This window comes from Amblyomma maculatum, chromosome 3 (genome assembly GCF_055883805.1).
Source record: "Amblyomma maculatum isolate TAMU_Amacu chromosome 3, ASM5588380v1, whole genome shotgun sequence".
NCBI lineage: Eukaryota > Metazoa > Arthropoda > Arachnida > Ixodida > Ixodidae > Amblyomma > Amblyomma maculatum.
In genome coordinates this window covers 1958846-1984823 of record NC_139346.1, presented here as the reverse complement: position 1 = coordinate 1984823, position 25978 = coordinate 1958846, and the positions used below count along the sequence as shown (strand labels likewise).

At 52.0% G+C, this 25978-nt stretch overlaps 1 protein-coding gene across 1 annotated transcript; it reads left to right on the top strand.

The window, feature by feature from the left end:
• Positions 1-13026: 13026 nt before the first annotated feature.
• Positions 13027-14473, top strand: LOC146194105 (uncharacterized). Its single transcript, XM_084596001.1, has 2 exons — positions 13027-13135; positions 13581-14473. Exons 1-2 carry the CDS (start codon positions 13027-13029, stop codon positions 14447-14449), a joined length of 978 nt encoding a protein of 325 aa, XP_084452127.1. The 3' UTR covers positions 14450-14473.
• The last annotated feature ends 11505 nt before the right edge of the window (positions 14474-25978 follow it).

Genomic DNA, 25978 nt, shown 5'->3' with positions numbered 1-25978 from the left:
TCGGGGAGACTGTCGTTTCTGTTGTGCCTTATGTTTTTCAAACCTAAGGTGGCGGCCATGCAGTGCTAAAGTGTGGTGTGTCTACGTGCGCCTTCCTCTGTGAGTGAACTACTTTGTGCGCTCTAAGTGTGTGTTTTATTACGAACTCCGACCCTGCGCACAACGCATCAAAAAGGAGCCGCCGAGGCTCCAAAGTCAGTCGGCCCAGTTCGCTCCCGAGGAAAGAAACCCGAACTGCCGCGTGCTCCCGGGGGGTGCCCGAGCGCAGCCGCCGGCACCGCATCCTCAGACCGCAAGCTGCACCGGTAGGAGCGTCGCCTTCGAGTGCCGCCCGTCTGCGTCGTCCCAGTGATGGACTGCAGCCGCGTCCCAACAACCGGATGCGGCGCGAGGGGGAAACCGAAGATGGAGAGAAGAAGAGGCCGTACTGGCTGTACTAGCTACGGCCGGCACCCCCATTTCCAGCTAGCAAGGGTAAGGGCCTCGGCACCCGTGCACAAGCCCGTGCATCTTTCTCTATGGCCCGTGTTATGGTGTGCCTAGGCAGCGTGCGATGCGCGTTGTTGCGTGGATGTGAGTGCGTGTTCTTGAGCTATACTTGTGCCGCGAGTCTTCTCCAAAGATTGCATGAGGCTAGTCGTTTTGTCTTGCCACGGATGAACAAACTGCCATTTGTGCATTGATTCAATCGCTGGCGCACGGTCGCTCCACGAAGCTCTTTGTGGCTCAAACGCAGGTTTGTTACATACGGCTTATGCAAATCGGCCCCGAAATGGTATTTTTGCCAGTTATGAGGGAACGCAAGCCTTGTATTTCGGCAAGATCGCCATGTGCTGACTGCTAGAGTTCGTTCTAGTAACGTTGCTGCTAGCCGTTGGATGTGCATGCGTGCTGTCATGCCGCGAGACTTCCCCAAAGACCGCAAAGGCTAGCGCTCTAGTGGCTAGTCCTGCCACGAATCAATTAAATGTGGTTTATTTGTGCATGTATTCAATCGCTGGCGCACGGCCGCGCCAAGAAACCTGCCGTGGCTCTAAGACGCAGGTTTGTGTTACATATCGTTAACATGTGAAGTGGTTCCGAATGCTATTTTTGCCAGGTATGAGGGAACGCACGCCTTGTATTTCGGTGAGATCCTTACTTAAACCGTCCGGTGAAGAAAACGCCTGCATAAAAAAAATGCGAACCGTCCGCAGCTGTGCTTCAACCCTAAAAACTGATACATTACTTTTCTGAGTGCCTCTACTGCGTGCAGACACCTTCCGCCGTGCGTGTAGTGAAAATGGTTTGTGTATTTTGCCAGGCGAAATGCAAAGCAAAATGTTTCTTTACTCGTCCGCTTTCATGAGTGACATGCAAGCCCTTCTGTTGAAGTGACCGGTGGCTTTGAACAGCTCTTGCAGCTGTTCCAATACTAATACAGTGTGAAAATTTGCTGTTTAGGTATTGCAGCAATGTGGCACTTTTGAAAGCTATCTTGTTTGCTTCTAAGTTTTGCAGGGTATCAGATAACAGTGAAAAGGTACTCACAATGTCGCAAATGGCAATATAGCATCAACAAAACCTGAAAATGTCACGCAATTATCTCTAGGCCCTTCGTCAACAATATTCCTTCTAGAGATTTACTTTCAGATTAAAACAAGCATTCATTGAATATCCACGCCCAGGTGGAGACTACCATCACCAGCTGTTGCCTCTGAATACAATTTCTTTCCTTCAACATCAGTGTTAAAGGTCAGGGCAATAACGAGTTTCGTTTCTTTTTCGTGTCATTAAAGAAAGTTTTGTTCCTTTTTCGGTGTGGTATGTTTAACTTCTAAAAGTAATATATACTGCCTATAAGAGACGTCATAGCGGACAGCTCTGCATTAATGCCATTGATTTGGGGTTCTTTGTGTGCACTGACATTGCAAGTGTCTTGCGTTTCACCTTCATTTATTTGCAACGACCACTATGGCTGGAACTGAACCCAGGTCCTCGGCCTACCGTGTCTTAATATGAGTGCTATTTTCGTTTGCAAATGCAATTCTTAGAAATGTAGTTTGTTGGTTGCAGACAGCAGCAGAAGCAAAGCCCAGCACAAACATAGACTAGAAATCACTTACTTTATCTGTGTCATTGGGATGTGGGCATCAACAAAATCAGCCTTGCATGCTACACACATTTGCAAAAATGTTTTTTTTTTCTTGCAAGCAAAGTAAGTGGTAAAAGTTTGAAAATAATTTATTGGTACAATATATTAATCCATTTATTTCTGCCACCAGCCCGAAGTGCAATGTCTGGTGAAGGTATGTGTCTAATACTGATCAGTTAAGCGAGGCAAAATCCATGAAACAAAGTCGATTACTGTTTTCACATAGAGGAGAAGTAATTCATTTGTAGCCAGTGTGCACGAAGCAAGAAAGGTATTAACTTTGGCATGTTTTAACCTTGACAGTGTATTCCATTGCAGCATACTTGCGCTCTTGCTGCCCATGTGGCCATGAGGGAGCTGCACTAGTTGCTACTGTTACCATATGGACAAACTGTCCCGAATAACTAGAATGCTGGCAGGGGTTGCCCACAATCACTATAATATTTGGCTTCTGCTGTGCCTTGGATGTATAGTCCTTCCACCTAGCAATAGCAGCACACTTTCACCGCTAGTGCAGTCGTCGGCATACGTTTACAATGCTGGAAAGGTGTGCTGCGAAGCAAACAAAGTGAAATTATGTCTGGGATTTCAGCTAAAAAACGATTAAAGTAATAATTTCCCACTGAATACCCTGTGAAACAACAACAATAATAAAAATTTCCATATGCTTTACTTGATTTAAGTCACTTTTGGATTTCGTCATATGCATGTCGTCCCGAGCCATCCATTTTCCTACCCTTGTCTGTGCTCAAAAAGAATGAAGTTGTTACATAACTGCTGCATGGAAACTACAACAAAGAAGGAACAAATAGATGAGAACAAAGCTGCATGCATTTTTGTGATAATGAACCAACTAGTTCAGCTATCTCACTTGATTAAAGGAACATTGAAAAGGTGTTTGCTGTGGCTAGAAAAGGTGCACTACCGATTAGTATTTCATCGCTCATTTTCGCAACACAAATGTTTAAGCTGGTTTCACTAACAGAGATTGAGGTAAAAAATCATGCCCCTTCTTTCCATTCAACTCAACACACGCCGATGAGAAAAGTGAAGAAAATCTCACAACCACTCCCCGCTGTGGCCCATTTCGCCTGCATCATTTGGTCCCAGATGCCACACTGTAAACCACTTTGCACCCTTAAGGGTATATTAGTCATTTAACACCCTTACAACACTCATGTTTTATCGTGAAATGGGTGTTCTTAATTGTTCGCACCTATGTTACCCCCACTGGGGATTTTTGGGGTGTTGAAAAGGTTCATTTAGTAAAACGCACCCTGCTAATCTCCAAGGGTGTAAGGGTATTTTTGATTTTTTTTTCATTTTTCATTAATAACGGAAACTTCAGGATAAAGGGAGGGATCAGCGTGGATTTCGTTGGCAGAATGACGAAGTCTGTTCAAGTAATTGTGAAAGCAGTACAAATGCTGTCACGGTGCTGATATCATGTGCTCTTTACTACACGTTCAGGCGCTCATTCTGTTTTGCAAATGATTGCAAGAATGAAAAAAAAAATACAGTATGCGGGGTTCAGTGCCCATAATTAGGCTATATATATCAGTAACAGCTAGGGAGCGTCGTGCGTAGTAGAGCAATCCGAGATTAACTTGTAATGCACTACACATTGGCATTGTAAACATTACATGTTTTTAGTATCCATTCCGGCAGCCTTACGAAATCTGAGAACTGCACTATGCCGGCCAGAGTCCATGCATCGGATATAACTTCAAGCCAACATTTTCATCCACCCCGTTACCATCGTATTGCGGACTCAGAGTGACGGCGCCAAACGGAGCGTGCAATGCCGTTGCGGAATTAAAATTTTTCCAGCATTTCTTTTGCATCCTGACGATCTAGGAGAAAGTTGCATATTACTGCAGGTGCATTGTTAACTACATGCGCAGCTCGTAAACATTACTGCATGTTACTATTTTATTTGGCCATATAATTAACGCCTAGACCACCAACACTCTACCTCACCTTAAGGCTTTCCTGCCTCGCATGACCCCACTACGAGTAGCCAGATGCGTACATCACTGCACCGGCACTTACACGTATTCAGCCACGACTTGCTGAAAAGACCTCGGACGAGAGCGTTACGAAGGCGAGTGCCCGTCGGAAAATCGGTCTTCTTCCGGAATTTGGCGGCAGCGGCGGCAGAGCAAGGACGCCCACCTAATTCACACCTACTTCGTTTTTAAGGCAGGAACCAAGCCTTTTCAACAATACCTGCATCAGGCTCAAGTGGACTGGATTGGCGGCTGACGTCACATTACCAACGCGCTGGTCGTGCTTTGCTCTTGGTGGCTGTTATCGCAAACGAGGCATTTTGGCGGCCGCGGCGGCAGAGCAAGGACGCCCACCTAATTCGCACCTACTTCGTTTTCCAGCTCGGCCCACTAACCCTGTTGCTGGCTTACCTGTGTTCCATACGACCAAGCGAGGCGTGTTCCACTCATCATTGTTGCTGTATTTCGCCTTCCCAGGCAGGAACCAAGCCTTTTCAACAATACCTGCATCAGGCTCACGTGGACTGGATTGGCGGCTGACGTCACATTACCAACGCACTGGTCATGCTTTGCTCTTGGTGGCTGTTATCGCAAACGAGGCATTTTGGCGGCAGCGGCGGCAGAGCAAGGACGCCCACCTAATTCGCACCTACTTCGTTTTCCAGGTCGACCCACTAACCCTGTTGCTGGCTTACCTGTGTTCCATACGACCAAGCGAGGCGTGTTCCACTCATCATTGTTGCGGTATTTCGCCTTCCCAGGCAGGAACCAAGCCTTTTCAACAATACCTGCATCAGGCTCACGTGGACTGGATTGGCGGCTGACGTCACATTACCAACGCACTGGTCGTGCTTTGCTCTTGGTGGCTGTTATCGCAAACGAGGCATTTTGGCGGCAGCGGCGGCAGAGCAAGGACGCCCACCTAATTCGCACCTACTTCGTTTTCCAGGTCGGCCCACTAACCCTGTTGCTGGCTTACCTGTGTTCCATACGACCAAGCGAGGCGTGTTCCACTCATCATTGTTGCGGTATTTCGCCTTCCCAGGCAGGAACCAAGCCTTTTCAACAATACCTGCATCAGGCTTACGTGGACTGGACTGGCGGCTGACGTCACATTACCAACGCACTGGTCATGCTTTGCTCTTGGTGGCTGTTATCGTAAACGAGGCATTTTGGCGGCAGCGGCGGCAGAGCAAGGACGCCCACCTAATTCACACCTACTTCGTTTTCCAGGTCAGCCCACTAACCCTGTTGCTGGCTTACCTGTGTTCCATACGACCAAGCGAGGCGTGCTCCACTCATCATTGTTGCGGTATTTCGCCTTCCCAGGAAGGAACCAAGCCTTTTCAACAATACCTGCATCAGGCTCACGTGGACTGTATTGGCGGCTGACGTCACATTACCAACGCACAGGTCGTGCTTTGCTCTTGGTGGCTGTTATCGCAAACGAAGCATTTTGGCGGCAGCGGCGGCACAGCAAGGACGCCTACCTAATTTGCACCTACTTCGTTTCCCAGGTCGGCCCACTAATCCTGTTGCTGGCTTACCTGTGTTCCATACGACCAAGCGAGGCGTGTTCCACTCATCATTGTTGCGGCATTTCGCCTTCCCAGGCAGGAACCAAGCCTTTTCAACAATACCTGCATCAGGCTCACGTGGACTGGATTGGCGGCTGTCGTCACATTACCAACGCACTGGTCGTGCTTTGCTCTTGGTAGCTGTTATCGCAAACGACGCATTTTGGCGGCAGCGGCGGCAGAGCAAGGACGCCCACCTAATTCGCACCTACTTCGTTTTCCAGGTCGGCCCACTAACCCTGTTGCTGGCTTACCTGTGTTCCATACGACCAAGCGAGGCGTGTTCCACTCATCATTGTTGTGGTATTTCGCCTTCCCAGGCAGGAACCAAGCCTTTTCAACAATACCTGCATCAGGCTCACGTGGACTGGATTGGCGGCTGTCGTCACATTACCAACTCACTGGTCGTGCTTTGCTCTTGGTGGCCGTTATCGCAAACGAGGCATTTTGACGGCAGCGGCGTCAGAGCAAGGACGCCCACCTAATTCGCACCTACTTCGTTTTCCAGGTCGGCCCACTAATCCTGTTGCTGGCTTACCTGTGTTCCATGCGACCAAGCGAGGAGTGTTCCACTCATCATTGTTGCGGTATTTCGCCTTCCCAGGCAGGAACCAAGCCTTTTCAACAATACCTGCATCAGGCTCACGTGGACTGTATTGGCGGCTGACGTCACATTACCAACGCACTGGTCGTGCTTTGCTCTTGGTGGCTGTTATCGCAAACGACGCATTTTGGCGGCAGCGGCGGCAGAGCAAGGACGCCCACCTAATTCGCACCTACTTCGTTTTCCAGGTCGGCCCACTAACCCTGTTGCTGGCTTACCTGTGTTCCATACGACCAAGCGAGGCGTGTTCCACTCATCATTGTTGCGGTATTTTGCCTTCCCAGGCAGGAACCAAGCCTTTTCAACAATACCTGCATCAGGCTCACGTGGACTGGATTGGCGGCTGTCGTCACATTACCAACGCACTGGTCGTGCTTTGCTCTTGGTAGCTGTTATCGCAAACGACGCATTTTGGCGGCAGCGGCGTCAGAGCAAGGACGCCCACCTAATTGGCACCTACTTCGTTTTCCAGGTCGGCCCACTAACCCTGTTGCTGGCTTACCTGTGTTCCATACGACCAAGCGAGGCGTCTTTCACTCATCTTTGTTGCGGTATTTCGCCTTCCCAGGCAGGAACCAAGCCTTTTCAACAATACCTGCATCAGGCTCACGTGGACTGGATTGGCGGCGGTCGTCACATTACCAACGCACTTGTCGTGCTTTGCTCTTGGTGGCCGTTATCGCAAACGAGGCATTTTGGCGGATGCGGCGTCAGAGCAAGGACGCCCACCTAATTCGCACCTACTTCGTTTTCCAGGTCGGCCCACTAACCCTGTTGCTGGCTTACCTGTGTTCCATACGACCAAGCGAGGCGTCTTTCACTCATCTTTGTTGCGGTATTTCGCCTTCCCAGGCAGGAACCAAGCCTTTTCAACAATACCTGCATCAGGCTCACGTGGACTGGATTGGCGGCTGTCGTCACATTATCAACGCACTGGTCGTGCTTTGCTCTTGGTGGCTGTTATCGCAAACGAGGCATTTTGGCGGCAGCGGCGTCAGAGCAAGGACGCCCACCTAATTCGCACCTACATCGTTTTCCAGGTCGGCCCACTAACCCTGTTGCTTGCTTACCTGTGTTCCATACGACCAAGCGAGGCGTCTTTCACTCATCTTTGTTGCGGTATTTCGCCTTCCCAGGCAGGAACCAAGCCTTTTCAACAATACCTGCATCAGGCTCACGTGGACTGGATTGGCGGCTGTCGTCACATTACCAACTCACTGGTCGTGCTTTGCTCTTGGTGGCCGTTATCGCAAACGAGGCATTTTGGCGGCAGCGGCGTCAGAGCAAGGACGCCAACCTAATTCGCACCTACTTCGTTTTCCAGGTCGGCCCACTAACCCTGTTGCTGGCTTACCTGTGTTCCATACGACCCAGCGAGGCGTGTTCCACTCATCATTGTTGCGGTATTTCGCCTTCCCAGGCAGGAACCAAGCCTTTTCAACAATACCTGCATCAGGCTCACGTGGACTGGATTGGCGGCTGTCGTCACATTACCAACGCACTGGTCGTGCTTTGCTCTTAGTGGCCGTTATCGCAAACGAGGCATTTTGGCGGCAGCGGCGTCAGAGCAAGGACGCCCACCTAATTCGCACCTACTTCGTTTTCCAGGTCGGCCCACTAACCCTGTTGCTGGCTTACCTGTGTTCCATACGACCAAGCGAGGCGTCTTTCACTCATCTTTGTTGCGGTATTTCGCCTTCCCAGGCAGGAACCAAGCCTTTTCAACAATACCTGCATCAGGCTCACGTGGACTGGATTGGCGGCTGTCGTCACATTACCAACGCACTGGTCGTGCTTTGCTCTTGGTGGCTGTTATCGCAAACGAGGCATTTTGGCGGCAGCGGCGTCAGAGCAAGGACGCCCACCTAATTCGCACCTACTTCGTTTTCCAGGTCGGCCCACTAACCCTGTTGCTGGCTTACCTGTGTTCCATACGACCAAGCGAGGCGTCTTTCACTCATCTTTGTTGCGGTATTTCGCCTTCCCAGGCAGGAGCCAAGCCTTTTCAACAATACCTGCATCAGGCTCACGTGGACTGGATTGGCGGCTGTCGTCACATTACCAACGCACTGGTCGTCCTTTGCTCTTGGTGGCCGTTATCGCAAACGAGGCATTTTGGCGGCAGCGGCGTCAGAGCAAGGACGCCCACCTAATTCGCACCTACTTCGTTTTCCAGGTCGGCCCACTAACCCTGTTGCTGGCTTGCCTGTGTTCCATACGACCAAGCGAGGCGTCTTTCACTCATCTTTATTGCGGTATTTCGCCTTCCCAGGCAGGAATCAAGCCTTTTCAACAATACCTGCATCAGGCTCACGTGGACTGGATTGGCGGCTGTCGTCACATTATCAACGCACTGGTCGTGCTTTGCTCTTGGTGGCCGTTATCGCAAACGAGGCATTTTGGCGGCAGCGGCGTCAGAGCAAAGACGCCCACCTAATTCGCACCTACTTCGTTTTCCAGGTCGGCCCACTAACCCTCTTGCTGGCTTACCTGTGTTCCATACGACCAAGCGAGGCGTCTTTCACTCATCTTTGTTGCGGTATTTCGCCTTCCCAGGCAGGAACCAAGCCTTTTCAACAATACCTGCATCAGGCTCACGTGGACTGGATTGGCGGCTGTCGTCACATTACCAACGCACTGGTCGTGCTTTGCTCTCGGTGGCCGTTATAGCAAACGAGGCATTTTGGCGGCGGCGGCGTCAGAGCAAGGACGCCCACCTAATTCGCACCTACTTCGTTTTCCAGGCCGGCCCACTAACCCTGTTGCTGGCTTACCTGTGTTCCTTACGACCAAGCGAGGCGTCTTTCACTCATCTTTGTTGCGGTATTTCGCCTTCCCAGGCAGGAACCAAGCCTTTTCAACAATACCTGCATCAGGCTCACGTGGACTGGATTGGCGGCTGTCGTCACATTACCAACGCACTGGTCGTGCTTTGCTCTCGGTGGCCGTTATAGCAAACGAGGCATTTTGGCGGCGGCGGCGTCAGAGCAAGGACGCCCACCTAATTCGCACCTACTTCGTTTTCCAGGCCGGCCCACTAACCCTGTTGCTGGCTTACCTGTGTTCCTTACGACCAAGCGAGGCGTCTTTCACTCATCTTTGTTGCGGTATTTCGCCTTCCCAGGCAGGAACCAAGCCTTTTCAACAATACCTGCATCAGGCTCACGTGGACTGGATTGGCGACTGTCGTCACATTATCAACGCACTGGTCGTGCTTTGCTCTTGCTGGCTGTTATCGCAAACGAGGCATTTTGGCGGCAGCGGCGTCAGAGCAAGGACGCCCACCTAATTCGCACCTACTTCGTTTTCCAGGTTGGCCCACTAACCCTGTTGCTGGCTTACCTGTGTTCCATACGACCAAGCGAGGCGTCTTTCACTCATCTTTGTTGCGGTATTTCGCCTTCCCAGGCAGGAACCAAGCCTTTTCAACAATACCTGCATCAGGCTCACGTGGACTGGATTGGCGGCTGTCGTCACATTACCAACGCACTGGTCGTGCTTTGCTCTTGGTGGCTGTTATCGCAAACGAGGCATGTTGGCGGCAGCGGCGGCAGAGCAAGGACGCCCACCTAATTCGCACCTACTTCGTTTTCCAGGTCGGCCCACTAACCCTGTTGCTGGCTTACCTGTGTTTCATACGACCAAGCGAGGCGTCTTTCACTCATCTTTGTTGCGGTATTTCGCCTTCCCAGGCAGGAACCAAGCCTTTTCAACAATACCTGCATCAGGCTCACGTGGACTGGATTGGCGGCTGACGTCACATTACCAACGCACTGGTCGTGCTTTGCTCTTGGTGGCTGTTATCGCAAACGAGGCATTTTGGCGGCAGCGGCGGCAGAGCAAGGACGCCCACCTAATTCGCACCTACTTCGTTTTCCAGGTCGGCCCACTAACCCTGTTGCTGGCTTACCTGTGTTCCATACGACCAAGCGAGGCGTCTTTCACTCATCTCTGTTGCGGTATTTCGCCTTCCCAGGCAGGAACCAAGCCTTTTCAACAATACCTGCATCAGGCTCACGTGTGTATCGGGCATGCGCTGTCTGCCTTATCGTGTCAGCGCAGTCTTATCAGTGCTACCGCAAACTGTACGCTTAGCACTGCTACTACCCCGCCTCCCTCCATTGCCTATAAAAGGCCGTGCTAATAAACCCTTCTTGTTCTTGTTCCTGCAACCATGTAGTTGCCTCTATCCTTAGTGCGACACACATCGCGATACATGGTGTCAGAAGTGGGATCCTGCGACAGCTATGGAACTTCTAAAGGCCCCGCCACCTTTGCAACTGACCGGCAACCTCTCTGAGAATTGGAAACGCTTCAAGCAGAAATTCGACCTGTTCCTGCAGGCGACCGCAACGAAGGAACAACCTCGCAGCGATTCTGCAAAAGCCGCACTCCTGCTGAGCATAGCCGGCGATGAAGCGCTCGACGTGTTCAACACGTTCAAGTTCGAGGCAGCCGAAAGCAAGGATGATTACGCAACGCTGGTTGGAAAATTTGAGACCTACTGTGCCGAGGTGAGCAACGAAGTTCAGGAACGTTATGTGTTTCGCTCCAGGAAGCAGGCAGATGGAGAACCTTTTGAGAAGTTTGTCCGGGACCTCAAAAAGCAAGCCGCACAATGTAATTTCGGAGATCAGCGTGATTCGCTAATCAGGGATCAGATCGTGTTTTTCACGAATAACTCAAAGCTGCGCGGGAAAATGCTTCGAGAGAAGTCTTTAACGTTGCTGAAAGCTGAAGAATTCTGCAAGGTAGCAGAGTCTCTCGCACAACGAAACGAGGTCTGGAAAGCCACGGACGATCTGGTCGATGCTGTGTCAAGGCACGCGCCACAATCGCGAAGCAAAAGTGATGATGACTGCAGGAAGCAGTACCGTTGCAAAAAGTGCAACCGACGGCACAGACCCAGACAGTGCCCAGCCTACGGGAAAAAGTGCCATGAATGTCGTAAACTTCACCACTTCGCGGTTTGCTGTGAAGGAATGTCTAAAGTTGAACAAGTTAGTAAAGACAGCAGCGGTGACGACTTTGACATTCTAGAAGTAGGAACTGAAAGAGGAAGCAGCAAAGACTGGGTAGTGGAAGCACAAGTTGCCGGAAGAAATATTTGCTTCAAAGTAGACACCGGGTCCCAGGCCAGTCTGTTACCATTCTCTATGTACCGCAAGACTAGGGAGTCGCAGCAGTTAACGCCCACAAGTGCGGTGCTGAGAGCTTACACGGGGGGTGTCATAACTCACTTCGGAACAACGACACAGGAAGTAACTATCGGTAACGCTTCCGCCACCGTGAAGTTCTTTGTTGTAAAGAACGGCCGTCAAGCCATTCTGGGACTGGATGCAAGCGAAGCTCTGGGACTTGTCCATCGCACGGTGGCTACTGTAAATGCTTCGGAGTACCCAGCGCTCAAGGATTTCAAAAATGTCTTTCAGGGGCTAGGCTGCCTGAAGCAACCGTACAGCATGGTCATGCAACCATCTGCGATTCCAGTTGTTCAACCAGCCCGACGGGTTCCCCTGTCCCTGCGACAACCACTTCGGGAGGAGCTGCGTAGAATGGAGCGTGCAGGCGTCATCGTCAAACAGGATGGCCCGACAGACTGGGTAAGCCCATTGGTTTTGGTTAAGAAAAAGGACGGCAAACTTAGGGTTTGCATGGACCCAAGGAAAATAAACGAGCACGTAAAACGGCAGCACTACCAGCTCCCAAAGAGTGAGGACATGGAAGGGGAATTGGCCGGCGCAGCCTATTTCAGCTGTTTGGACGCAAATTCGGGTTTTCACCAGATACCACTTGACGAAAAGACGTCCAAAATATGCACGTTTTCTACACCCTTTGGAAGATACCGTTATCTCCGGCTGCCTTTCGGTATCTCATCTGCTCCCGAAGTTTTTCAAAAGCGGATGAGGTGTACACGTTTACATCGATGATATTTTGGTGTGGGGCGAAACCAAACAAGAGCATGACCAGAGACTAGTTGCAGTAATGAAAGCAGCTGAAAAATCCGGCCTAACGTTCAACGCAGAAAAATGCAAGTTTTGCGTCACCGAAGTGCAGTTCCTAGGCGATATCATCACACGCAATGGCATCTCGCCAAACCCAAAGCTTGTGCAAAGTTTGCTGCAAACGCCAGTGCCCAAGAACAAATCCGATGTTCAGCGCATGCTCGGTGTGTTGAATTATTTTGGCAAATACGTTCCGCGCCTGTCTGAGCGAACCGCGCTGCTGCGAGCACTTATCAAGTCGCACTCAGAGTTCGAGTGGACTGAAAACCACATGAGGGAGTGGAAAAGTGTCGTACAGATTTTAAGCACGACTCCCGTGTTAGCCATCTTTGATCCCCGAAACGAATCTAAGATAACTTGCGACGCATCCAAAGATGGCGTTGGCTCAGCCCTTTTGCAGTGCCATAACGGCCAATGGCGGCCAGTGGCTTATGCATCTCGTGTGCTCACGCAAGCTGAGCAGCGTTATGCTCAGATTGAAAAAGAGGCGCTTAGCATTTCTTTTGGCTGCGACAAGTTTTACCAGTTCATTTACGGACAGAAGATTTTCATTGAGACAGATCATAAACCTCTACTATCTATAGCTGCAAAAGGAATTTGTGACATGCCCCCCCGCCTCCAAAGGTTTTTTCTTAAACTTCTGAAATACGACTTTGTATTGCAGTATGTCGCAGTAAAGCACCTCATTTTGGCAGACATGCTGTCACGATCATCTCCGGCTGCTCAAGACGACACCACTGGCGCCACTGACGACGTGGAGGTACATGCAGTTGCCGCCTTGGGCTACATGGTGACGGATGCAACACGTGAGCAGCTGGCAAATGAAACTGCCCGCGATGACTACCTCCAGGCAGTCATTTCTTGCCTAGCAACTGGCAAGAATGTCGACGGGGAACTTAAACCATTTTCGTCAGAGCTTTCCGTCGTAAATGGTATATTGCTAAAAGGCAAGAAAGTTGTGATACCAAAATGCATGCGGCGAGGCATTTAGCAGGAATTCATGCCGGGCATTTGGGACTACAGAAATGCAAAGAGCCCGTCGTCTTGTTTTTTGGCCCGGTCTCAGCAGTGACATCAATGTATTGATCAAGGGTTGCCCGACTTGTCGCGAATTTGCTTACAAGCAAGCACAGGAACCACTACTCATGCGCCCAGTCCCTCGATGTGCGTGGTATCGCGTTGGTGTTGATATTTTTTCTTTTGGGGGAAGCTCGTACATCCTGGCGTTTGACGCGTTTTCTAACTTTCCAGAAGTCGAGAAACTTGTGGACACTACTGCAAGGAAGGCAATCGCTGCACTCAGTGCCATGTTCGCGAGGTATGGCGTACCGCTTGAAGTGTGCACCGATAACGGGCCACAATTTGCCAGTCACGAGTTCGCAGCCTTTGCAAGAACATACGATTTCGCTCACGTCACATCCAGCCCCCGCTACCCGCAATCCAACGGACTTGCAGAGAAAGGAGTTCAGGTGGTAAAGCGGATCATGAAGAAATGTGAACATTCACAGGAAGACTTCTGGCTAGGTCTACTGTCCTACCGCTGTACCCCAGTGGAGGACGGCCGATCACCTGGAGAACTTCTTCAGGGCAGGTGCTTGAGAGCTAATCTTCCAGATTTTGGCGCTGTGCAGACAACTGTGGTCAAGAAGCACCATCAGAAGAGTGGCGGAAAGCCTCTGCCACCTTTAGCTGAAGGTTCTGTCGTGAGGATCCGGGACAAGACATGGTCAAAGAAAGGTACTGTCGTTGGCACTGCGGCTCCCAGGTCCTACAAAGTGCAAACAGAGGATCATCGTGTGTTTAGGCGCAACAGGCGGCATCTTCTGCAAACCCGTGAGAAGTGTGCAGCAGACACTAGTGACGACGACAACGGTTCGTCCGAGCGTGAACCAGATAACCCCGGACAATCTGCTCGAAATATCTCGCCTGGTGCCACAATACGAACATCTGCTGACTCTCCTCGGCAACAGTCCGCCACCGACAGCCCGGTGCTCGGAGGCCCTGGAAAACATGTTCCACTAGCTTTGCCTGGACCGACACCAGTTCCAAGGAGGTCGGCACGTACAGTGAAGCCACCGCAACGTCTTCAGTACGACGCTGCTTTTAATCAAATAGCTTGAACATTTGTTGTTTTCATTACCCCTCGGAGGACGTATCGGGCATGCGCTGTCTGCCTTATCGTGTCAGCGCAGTCTTATCAGTGCTACCGCAAACTGTACGCTTAGCACTGCTACTACCCCGCCTCCCTCCATTGCCTATAAAAGGCCGTGCTAATAAACCCTTCTTGTTCTTCTTGTTCCTGCAACCATGTAGTTGCCTCTATCCTTAGTGCGACACACATCGCGATACAACGTGGACTGGATTGGCGGCTGACGTCACATTACCAACGCACTGGTCGTGCTTTGCTCTTGGTGGCTGTTATCGCAAACGAGGCATATTGGCGGCAGCGGCGTTAGAGCAAGGACGCCCACCTAATTCGCACCTACTTCGTTTTCCAGGTCGGCCCACTAACCCTGTTGCTGGCTTACCTGTGTTCCATACGACCAAGCGAGGCGTCTTTCACTCATCTTTGTTGCGGTATTTCTCCTTCCCAGGCAGGAACCAAGCCTTTTCAACAATACCTGCATCAGGCTCACGTGGACTGGATTGGCGGCTGTCGTCACATTACCAACGCACTGGTCGTGCTTTGCTCTTGGTGGCTGTTATCGCAAACGAGGCATATTGGCGGCAGCGGCGTTAGAGCAAGGACGCCCACCTAATTCGCACCTACTTCGTTTTCCAGGTCGGCCCACTAACCCTGTTGCTGGCTTACCTGTGTTCCATACGACCGGCGTCTTTCACTCATCTTTGTTGCGGTATTTCTCCTTCCCAGGCAGGAACCAAGCCTTTTCAACAATACCTGCATCAGGCTCACGTGGACTGGATTGGCGGCTGTCGTCACATTATCAACGCACTGGTCGTGCTTTGCTCTTGGTGGCTGTTATCGCAAACGAGGCATTTTGGCGACAGCGGCGTCAGAGCAAGGACGCCCACCTAATTCGCACCTACTTCGTTTTCCAGGTCGGCCCACTAACCCTGTTGCTGGCTTACCTGTGTTCTATACGACCAAGCGAGGCGGTTTCCACTCATCATTGTTGCGGTATTTCGTCTTCCCAGGCAGGAACCAAGCCTTTTCAACAATACCTGCATCAGGCTCACGTGGACTGGATTGGCAGCTGTCGTCACATTACCAACGCACTGGTCGTGCTTTGCTCTTGGTGGCTGTTATCGCAAACGACCCATTTTGGCGACAGCGGCGGCAGAGCAAGGACGCCCACCTAATTCGCACCTACTTCGTTTTCCAGGTCGGCCCACTAACCCTGTTGCTGGCTTACCTGTGTTCCATACGACCAAGCGAGGCGTGTTCCACTCATCATTGTTGCGGTATTTCGCCTTCCCAGGCAGGAACCAAGCCTTTTCAACAATACCTGCATCAGGCTCACGTGGACTGGATTGGCGGCTGTCGTCACATTACCAACGCACTGGTCGTGCTTTGCTCTTGGTGGCTGTTATCGCAAACGAGGCATTTTGGCGGCAGCGGCGGCAGAGCAAGGACGCCCACCTAATTCGCACCTACTTCATTTTCCAGGTCGGCCCACTAACCCTGTTGCTGGCTTACCTGTGTTCCATACGACCAAGCGAGGCGTCTTTCACTCATCTTTGTTGCGGTATTTCTCCTTCCCAAGCAGGAACCAAGCCTTTTCAACAATACCTGCATCAGGCTCACGTGGACTGGATTGGCGGCTGTCGTCACATTATCAACGCACTGGTCGTGCTTTGCTCTTGGTGGCTGTTATCGCAAACGAGGCATTTTGGCGGCAGCGGCGTCAGAGCAAGGACGCCCACCTAATTCGCACCTACTTCGTTTTCCAGGTCGGCCCACTAACCCTGTTGCTGGCTTACCTGTGTTCCATACGACCAAGCGAGGCGGTTTCCACTCATCATTGTTGCGGTATTTCGTCTTCCCAGGCAGGAACCAAGCCTTTTCAACAATACCTGCATCAGGATCACGTGGACTGGATTGGCGGCATCGTCACATTACCAACGCACTGGTCGTGCTTTGCTCTTGGTGGCTGTTATCGCAAACGAGGCATTTTGGCGGCAGCGGCGTCAGAGCAAGGACGCCCACCTAATTCGCACCTACTTCGTTTTCCAGGTCGGCCCACTAACTCAGTTGCTGGCTTACCTGTGTTCCATACGACCAAGCGAGGCGTGCTCCACTCATCATTGTTGCGGTATTTCGCCTTCCCAGGAAGGAACCAAGCCTTTTCAACAATACCTGCATCAGGCTCACGTGGACTGTATTGGCGGCTGACGTCACATTACCAACGCACAGGTCGTGCTTTGCTCTTGGTGGCTGTTATCGCAAACGAAGCATTTTGGCGGCAGCGGCGGCACAGCAAGGACGCCTACCTAATTTGCACCTACTTCGTTTCCCAGGTCGGCCCACTAACCCTGTTGCTGGCTTACCTGTGTTCCATACGACCAAGCGAGGCGTGTTCCACTCATCATTGTTGCGGCATTTCGCCTTCCCAGGCAGGAACCAAGCCTTTTCAACAATACCTGCATCAGGCTCACGTGGACTGGATTGGCGGCTGTCGTCACATTACCAACGCACTGGTCGTGCTTTGCTCTTGGTAGCTGTTATCGCAAACGACGCATTTTGGCGGCAGCGGCGGCAGAGCAAGGACGCCCACCTAATTCGCACCTACTTCGTTTTCCAGGTCGGCCCACTAACCCTGTTGCTGGCTTACCTGTGTTCCATACGACCAAGCGAGGCGTGTTCCACTCATCATTGTTGTGGTATTTCGCCTTCCCAGGCAGGAACCAAGCCTTTTCAACAATACCTGCATCAGGCTCACGTGGACTGGATTGGCGGCTGTCGTCACATTACCAACTCACTGGTCGTGCTTTGCTCTTGGTGGCCGTTATCGCAAACGAGGCATTTTGACGGCAGCGGCGTCAGAGCAAGGACGCCCACCTAATTCGCACCTACTTCGTTTTCCAGGTCGGCCCACTAATCCTGTTGCTGGCTTACCTGTGTTCCATGCGACCAAGCGAGGAGTGTTCCACTCATCATTGTTGCGGTATTTCGCCTTCCCAGGCAGGAACCAAGCCTTTTCAACAATACCTGCATCAGGCTCACGTGGACTGTATTGGCGGCTGACGTCACATTACCAACGCACTGGTCGTGCTTTGCTCTTGGTGGCTGTTATCGCAAACGACGCATTTTGGCGGCAGCGGCGGCGGAGCAAGGACGCCCACCTAATTCGCACCTACTTCGTTTTCCAGGTCGGCCCACTAACCCTGTTGCTGGCTTACCTGTGTTCCATACGACCAAGCGAGGCGTGTTCCACTCATCATTGTTGCGGTATTTCGCCTTCCCAGGCAGGAACCAAGCCTTTTCAACAATACCTGCATCAGGCTCACGTGGACTGGATTGGCGGCTGTCGTCACATTACCAACGCACTGGTCGTGCTTTGCTCTTGGTAGCTGTTATCGCAAACGACGCATTTTGGCGGCAGCGGCGTCAGAGCAAGGACGCCCACCTAATTGGCACCTACTTCGTTTTCCAGGTCGGCCCACTAACCCTGTTGCTGGCTTACCTGTGTTCCATACGACCAAGCGAGGCGTCTTTCACTCATCTTTGTTGCGGTATTTCGCCTTCCCAGGCAGGAACCAAGCCTTTTCAACAATACCTGCATCAGGCTCACGTGGACTGGATTGGCGGCGGTCGTCACATTACCAACGCACTTGTCGTGCTTTGCTCTTGGTGGCCGTTATCGCAAACGAGGCATTTTGGCGGCAGCGGCGTCAGAGCAAGGACGCCCACCTAATTCGCACCTACTTCGTTTTCCAGGTCGGCCCACTAACCCTGTTGCTGGCTTACCTGTGTTCCATACGACCAAGCGAGGCGTCTTTCACTCATCTTTGTTGCGGTATTTCGCCTTCCCAGGCAGGAACCAAGCCTTTTCAACAATACCTGCATCAGGCTCACGTGGACTGGATTGGCGGCTGTCGTCACATTATCAACGCACTGGTCGTGCTTTGCTCTTGGTGGCTGTTATCGCAAACGAGGCATTTTGGCGGCAGCGGCGTCAGAGCAAGGACGCCCACCTAATTCGCACCTACATCGTTTTCCAGGTCGGCCCACTAACCCTGTTGCTTGCTTACCTGTGTTCCATACGACCAAGCGAGGCGTCTTTCACTCATCTTTGTTGCGGTATTTCGCCTTCCCAGGCAGGAACCAAGCCTTTTCAACAATACCTGCATCAGGCTCACGTGGACTGGATTGGCGGCTGTCGTCACATTACCAACTCACTGGTCGTGCTTTGATCTTGGTGGCCGTTATCGCAAACGAGGCATTTTGGCGGCAGCGGCGTCAGAGCAAGGACGCCAACCTAATTCGCACCTACTTCGTTTTCCAGGTCGGCCCACTAACCCTGTTGCTGGCTTACCTGTGTTCCATACGACCCAGCGAGGCGTGTTCCACTCATCATTGTTGCGGTATTTCGCCTTCCCAGGCAGGAACCAAGCCTTTTCAACAATACCTGCATCAGGCTCACGTGGACTGGATTGGCGGCTGTCGTCACATTACCAACGCACTGGTCGTGCTTTGCTCTTAGTGGCCGTTATCGCAAACGAGGCATTTTGGCGGCAGCGGCGTCAGAGCAAGGACGCCCACCTAATTCGCACCTACTTCGTTTTCCAGGTCGGCCCACTAACCCCGTTGCTGGCTTACCTGTGTTCCATACGACCAAGCGAGGCGTCTTTCACTCATCTTTGTTGCGGTATTTCGCCTTCCCAGGCAGGAACCAAGCCTTTTCAACAATACCTGCATCAGGCTCACGTGGACTGGATTGGCGGCTGTCGTCACATTACCAACGCACTGGTCGTGCTTTGCTCTTGGTGGCTGTTATCGCAAACGAGGCATTTTGGCGGCAGCGGCGTCAGAGCAAGGACGCCCACCTAATTCGCACCTACTTCGTTTTCCAGGTCGGCCCACTAACCCTGTTGCTGGCTTACCTGTGTTCCATACGACCAAGCGAGGCGTCTTTCACTCATCTTTGTTGCGGTATTTCGCCTTCCCAGGCAGGAGCCAAGCCTTTTCAACAATACCTGCATCAGGCTCACGTGGACTGGATTGGCGGCTGTCGTCACATTACCAACGCACTGGTCGTGCTTTGCTCTTAGTGGCCGTTATCGCAAACGAGGCATTTTGGCGGCAGCGGCGGCAGAGCAAGGACGCCCACCTAATTCGCACCTACTTCGTTTTCCAGGTCGGCCCACTAACCCTGTTGCTGGCTTACCTGTGTTCCATACGACCAAGCGAGGCGTGTTCCACTCATCATTGTTGTGGTATTTCGCCTTCCCAGGCAGGAACCAAGCCTTTTCAACAATACCTGCATCAGGCTCACGTGGACTGGATTGGCGGCTGTCGTCACATTACCAACTCACTGGTCGTGCTTTGCTCTTGGTGGCCGTTATCGCAAACGAGGCATTTTGACGGCAGCGGCGTCAGAGCAAGGACGCCCACCTAATTCGCACCTACTTCGTTTTCCAGGTCGGCCCACTAATCCTGTTGCTGGCTTACCTGTGTTCCATGCGACCAAGCGAGGAGTGTTCCACTCATCATTGTTGCGGTATTTCGCCTTCCCAGGCAGGAACCAAGCCTTTTCAACAATACCTGCATCAGGCTCACGTGGACTGTATTGGCGGCTGACGTCACATTACCAACGCACTGGTCGTGCTTTGCTCTTGGTGGCTGTTATCGCAAACGACGCATTTTGGCGGCAGCGGCGGCAGAGCAAGGACGCCCACCTAATTCGCACCTACTTCGTTTTCCAGGTCGGCCCACTAACCCTGTTGCTGGCTTACCTGTGTTCCATACGACCCAGCGAGGCGTGTTCCACTCATCATTGTTGCGGTATTTCGCCTTCCCAGGCAGGAACCAAGCCTTTTCAACAATACCTGCATCAGGCTCACGTGGACTGGATTGGCGGCTGTCGTCACATTACCAACGCACTGGTCGTGCTTTGCTCTTAGTGGCCGTTATCGCAAACGAGGCATTTTGGCGGCAGCGGCGTCAGAGCAAGGACGCCCACCTAATTCGCACCTACTTCGTTTTCCAGGTCGGCCCACTAACCCTGTTGCTGGCTTACCTGTGTTCCATACGACCAAGCGAGGCGTCTTTCACTCATCTTTGTTGCGGTATTTCGCCTTCCCAGGCAGGAACCAAGCCTTTTCAACAATACCTGCATCAGGCTCACGTGGACTGGATTGGCGGCTGTCGTCACATTACCAACGCACTGGTCGTCCTTTGCTCTTGGTGGCCGTTATCGCAAACGAGGCATTTTGGCGGCAGCGGCGTCAGAGCAAGGACGCCCACCTAATTCGCACCTACTTCGTTTTCCAGGTCGGCCCACTAACCCTGTTGCTGGCTTACCTGTGTTCCATACGACCCAGCGAGGCGTGTTCCACTCATCATTGTTGCGGTATTTCGCCTTCCCAGGCAGGAACCAAGCCTTTTCAACAATACCTGCATCAGGCTCACGTGGACTGGATTGGCGGCTGTCGTCACATTACCAACTCACTGGTCGTGCTTTGCTCTTGGTGGCCGTTATCGCAAACGAGGCATTTTGGCGGCAGCGGCGTCAGAGCAAGGACGCCAACCTAATTCGCACCTACTTCGTTTTCCAGGTCGGCCCACTAACCCTGTTGCTGGCTTACCTGTGTTCCATACGACCCAGCGAGGCGTGTTCCACTCATCATTGTTGCGGTATTTCGCCTTCCCAGGCAGGAACCAAGCCTTTTCAACAATACCTGCATCAGGCTCACGTGGACTGGATTGGCGGCTGTCGTCACATTACCAACGCACTGGTCGTGCTTTGCTCTTAGTGGCCGTTATCGCAAACGAGGCATTTTGGCGGCAGCGGCGTCAGAGCAAGGACGCCCACCTAATTCGCACCTACTTCGTTTTCCAGGTCGGCCCACTAACCCTGTTGCTGGCTTACCTGTGTTCCATACGACCAAGCGAGGCGTCTTTCACTCATCTTTGTTGCGGTATTTCGCCTTCCCAGGCAGGAACCAAGCCTTTTCAACAATACCTGCATCAGGCTCACGTGGACTGGATTGGCGGCTGTCGTCACATTACCAACGCACTGGTCGTCCTTTGCTCTTGGTGGCCGTTATCGCAAACGAGGCATTTTGGCGGCAGCGGCGTCAGAGCAAGGACGCCCACCTAATTCGCACCTACTTCGTTTTCCAGGTCGGCCCACTAACCCTGTTGCTGGCTTGCCTGTGTTCCATACGACCAAGCGAGGCGTCTTTCACTCATCTTTATTGCGGTATTTCGCCTTCCCAGGCAGGAATCAAGCCTTTTCAACAATACCTGCATCAGGCTCACGTGGACTGGATTGGCGGCTGTCGTCACATTATCAACGCACTGGTCGTGCTTTGCTCTTGGTGGCCGTTATCGCAAACGAGGCATTTTGGCGGCAGCGGCGTCAGAGCAAAGACGCCCACCTAATTCGCACCTACTTCGTTTTCCAGGTCGGCCCACTAACCCTCTTGCTGGCTTACCTGTGTTCCATACGACCAAGCGAGGCGTCTTTCACTCATCTTTGTTGCGGTATTTCGCCTTCCCAGGCAGGAACCAAGCCTTTTCAACAATACCTGCATCAGGCTCACGTGGACTGGATTGGCGGCTGTCGTCACATTACCAACGCACTGGTCGTGCTTTGCTCTCGGTGGCCGTTATAGCAAACGAGGCATTTTGGCGGCGGCGGCGTCAGAGCAAGGACGCCCACCTAATTCGCACCTACTTCGTTTTCCAGGCCGGCCCACTAACCCTGTTGCTGGCTTACCTGTGTTCCTTACGACCAAGCGAGGCGTCTTTCACTCATCTTTGTTGCGGTATTTCGCCTTCCCAGGCAGGAACCAAGCCTTTTCAACAATACCTGCATCAGGCTCACGTGGACTGGATTGGCGGCTGTCGTCACATTACCAACGCACTGGTCGTGCTTTGCTCTCGGTGGCCGTTATAGCAAACGAGGCATTTTGGCGGCGGCGGCGTCAGAGCAAGGACGCCCACCTAATTCGCACCTACTTCGTTTTCCAGGCCGGCCCACTAACCCTGTTGCTGGCTTACCTGTGTTCCTTACGACCAAGCGAGGCGTCTTTCACTCATCTTTGTTGCGGTATTTCGCCTTCCCAGGCAGGAACCAAGCCTTTTCAACAATACCTGCATCAGGCTCACGTGGACTGGATTGGCGACTGTCGTCACATTATCAATGCACTGGTCGTGCTTTGCTCTTGCTGGCTGTTATCGCAAACGAGGCATTTTGGCGGCAGCGGCGTCAGAGCAAGGACGCCCACCTAATTCGCACCTACTTCGTTTTCCAGGTTGGCCCACTAACCCTGTTGCTGGCTTACCTGTGTTCCATACGACCAAGCGAGGCGTCTTTCACTCATCTTTGTTGCGGTATTTCGCCTTCCCAGGCAGGAACCAAGCCTTTTCAACAATACCTGCATCAGGCTCACGTGGACTGGATTGGCGGCTGTCGTCACATTACCAACGCATTGGCCGTGTTTTGCTCTTGGTGGCTGTTATCGCAAACGAGGCATTTTGGCGGCAGCGGCGGCAGAGCAAGGACGCCCACCTAATTCGCACCTACTTCGTTTTCCAGGTCGGCCCACTAACCCTGTTGCTGGCTTACCTGTGTTTCATACGACCAAGCGAGGCGTCTTTCACTCATCTTTGTTGCGGTATTTCGCCTTCCCAGGCAGGAACCAAGCCTTTTCAACAATACCTGCATCAGGCTCACGTGGACTGGATTGGCGGCTGACGTCACATTACCAACGCACTGGTCGTGCTTTGCTCTTGGTGGCTGTTATCGCAAACGAGGCATTTTGGCGGTAGCGGCGGCAGAGCAAGGACGCCCACCTAATTCGCACCTACTTCGTTTTCCAGGTCGGCCCACTAACCCTGTTGCTGGCTTACCTGTGTTCCATACGACCAAGCGAGGCGTCTTTCACTCATCTCTGTTGCGGTATTTCGCCTTCCCAGGCAGGAACCAAGCCTTTTCAACAATACCTGCATCAGGCTCACGTGTGTATCGGGCATGCGCTGTCTGCCTTATCGTGTCAGCGCAGTCTTATCAGTGCTACCGCAAACTGTACGCTTAGCACTGCTACTACCCCGCCTCCCTCCATTGCCTATAAAAGGCCGTGCTAATAAACCCTTCTTGTTCTTGTTCCTGCAACCATGTAGTTGCCTCTATCCTTAGTGCGACACACATCGCGATACATGGTGTCAGAAGTGGGATCCTGCGACAGCTATGGAACTTCTAAAGGCCCCGCCACCTTTGCAACTGACCGGCAACCTCTCTGAGAATTGGAAACGCTTCAAGCAGAAATTCGACCTGTTCCTGCAGGCGACCGCAACGAAGGAACAACCTCGCAGCGATTCTGCAAAAGCCGCACTCCTGCTGAGCATAGCCGGCGATGAAGCGCTCGACGTGTTCAACACGTTCAAGTTCGAGGCAGCCGAAAGCAAGGATGATTACGCAACGCTGGTTGGAAAATTTGAGACCTACTGTGCCGAGGTGAGCAACGAAGTTCAGGAACGTTATGTGTTTCGCTCCAGGAAGCAGGCAGATGGAGAACCTTTTGAGAAGTTTGTCCGGGACCTCAAAAAGCAAGCCGCACAATGTAATTTCGGAGATCAGCGTGATTCGCTAATCAGGGATCAGATCGTGTTTTTCACGAATAACTCAAAGCTGCGCGGGAAAATGCTTCGAGAGAAGTCTTTAACGTTGCTGAAAGCTGAAGAATTCTGCAAGGTAGCAGAGTCTCTCGCACGACGAAACGAGGTCTGGAAAGCCACGGACGATCTGGTCGATGCTGTGTCAAGGCACGCGCCACAATCGCGAAGCAAAAGTGATGATGACTGCAGGAAGCAGTACCGTTGCAAAAAGTGCAACCGACGGCACAGACCCAGACAGTGCCCAGCCTACGGGAAAAAGTGCCATGAATGTCGTAAACTTCACCACTTCGCGGTTTGCTGTGAAGGAATGTCTAAAGTTGAACAAGTTAGTAAAGACAGCAGCGGTGACGACTTTGACATTCTAGAAGTAGGAACTGAAAGAGGAAGCAGCAAAGACTGGGTAGTGGAAGCACAAGTTGCCGGAAGAAATATTTGCTTCAAAGTAGACACCGGGTCCCAGGCCAGTCTGTTACCATTCTCTATGTACCGCAAGACTAGGGAGTCGCAGCAGTTAACGCCCACAAGTGCGGTGCTGAGAGCTTACACGGGGGGTGTCATAACTCACTTCGGAACAACGACACAGGAAGTAACTATCGGTAACGCTTCCGCCACCGTGAAGTTCTTTGTTGTAAAGAACGGCCGTCAAGCCATTCTGGGACTGGATGCAAGCGAAGCTCTGGGACTTGTCCATCGCACGGTGGCTACTGTAAATGCTTCGGAGTACCCAGCGCTCAAGGATTTCAAAAATGTCTTTCAGGGGCTAGGCTGCCTGAAGCAACCGTACAGCATGGTCATGCAACCATCTGCGATTCCAGTTGTTCAACCAGCCCGACGGGTTCCCCTGTCCCTGCGACAACCACTTCGGGAGGAGCTGCGTAGAATGGAGCGTGCAGGCGTCATCGTCAAACAGGATGGCCCGACAGACTGGGTAAGCCCATTGGTTTTGGTTAAGAAAAAGGACGGCAAACTTAGGGTTTGCATGGACCCAAGGAAAATAAACGAGCACGTAAAACGGCAGCACTACCAGCTCCCAAAGAGTGAGGACATGGAAGGGGAATTGGCCGGCGCAGCCTATTTCAGCTGTTTGGACGCAAATTCGGGTTTTCACCAGATACCACTTGACGAAAAGACGTCCAAAATATGCACGTTTTCTACACCCTTTGGAAGATACCGTTATCTCCGGCTGCCTTTCGGTATCTCATCTGCTCCCGAAGTTTTTCAAAAGCGGATGAGGTGTACACGTTTACATCGATGATATTTTGGTGTGGGGCGAAACCAAACAAGAGCATGACCAGAGACTAGTTGCAGTAATGAAAGCAGCTGAAAAATCCGGCCTAACGTTCAACGCAGAAAAATGCAAGTTTTGCGTCACCGAAGTGCAGTTCCTAGGCGATATCATCACACGCAATGGCATCTCGCCAAACCCAAAGCTTGTGCAAAGTTTGCTGCAAACGCCAGTGCCCAAGAACAAATCCGATGTTCAGCGCATGCTCGGTGTGTTGAATTATTTTGGCAAATACGTTCCGCGCCTGTCTGAGCGAACCGCGCTGCTGCGAGCACTTATCAAGTCGCACTCAGAGTTCGAGTGGACTGAAAACCACATGAGGGAGTGGAAAAGTGTCGTACAGATTTTAAGCACGACTCCCGTGTTAGCCATCTTTGATCCCCGAAACGAATCTAAGATAACTTGCGACGCATCCAAAGATGGCGTTGGCTCAGCCCTTTTGCAGTGCCATAACGGCCAATGGCGGCCAGTGGCTTATGCATCTCGTGTGCTCACGCAAGCTGAGCAGCGTTATGCTCAGATTGAAAAAGAGGCGCTTAGCATTTCTTTTGGCTGCGA

What these genes read in the sequence shown, in the direction of transcription:
- LOC146194105 (XM_084596001.1), top strand. Translation starts at nt 13,027, where the DNA reads ATGCTGTCACGATCATCTCCGGCTGCTCAAGACGACACCACTGGCGCC. An exon ending in CATGGTGACGGATGCAACAC is followed by an intron (nt 13,136 to 13,580) that starts GTGAGCAGCTGG and finishes CTAACTTTCCAG; the next exon opens with AAGTCGAGAAACTTGTGGAC.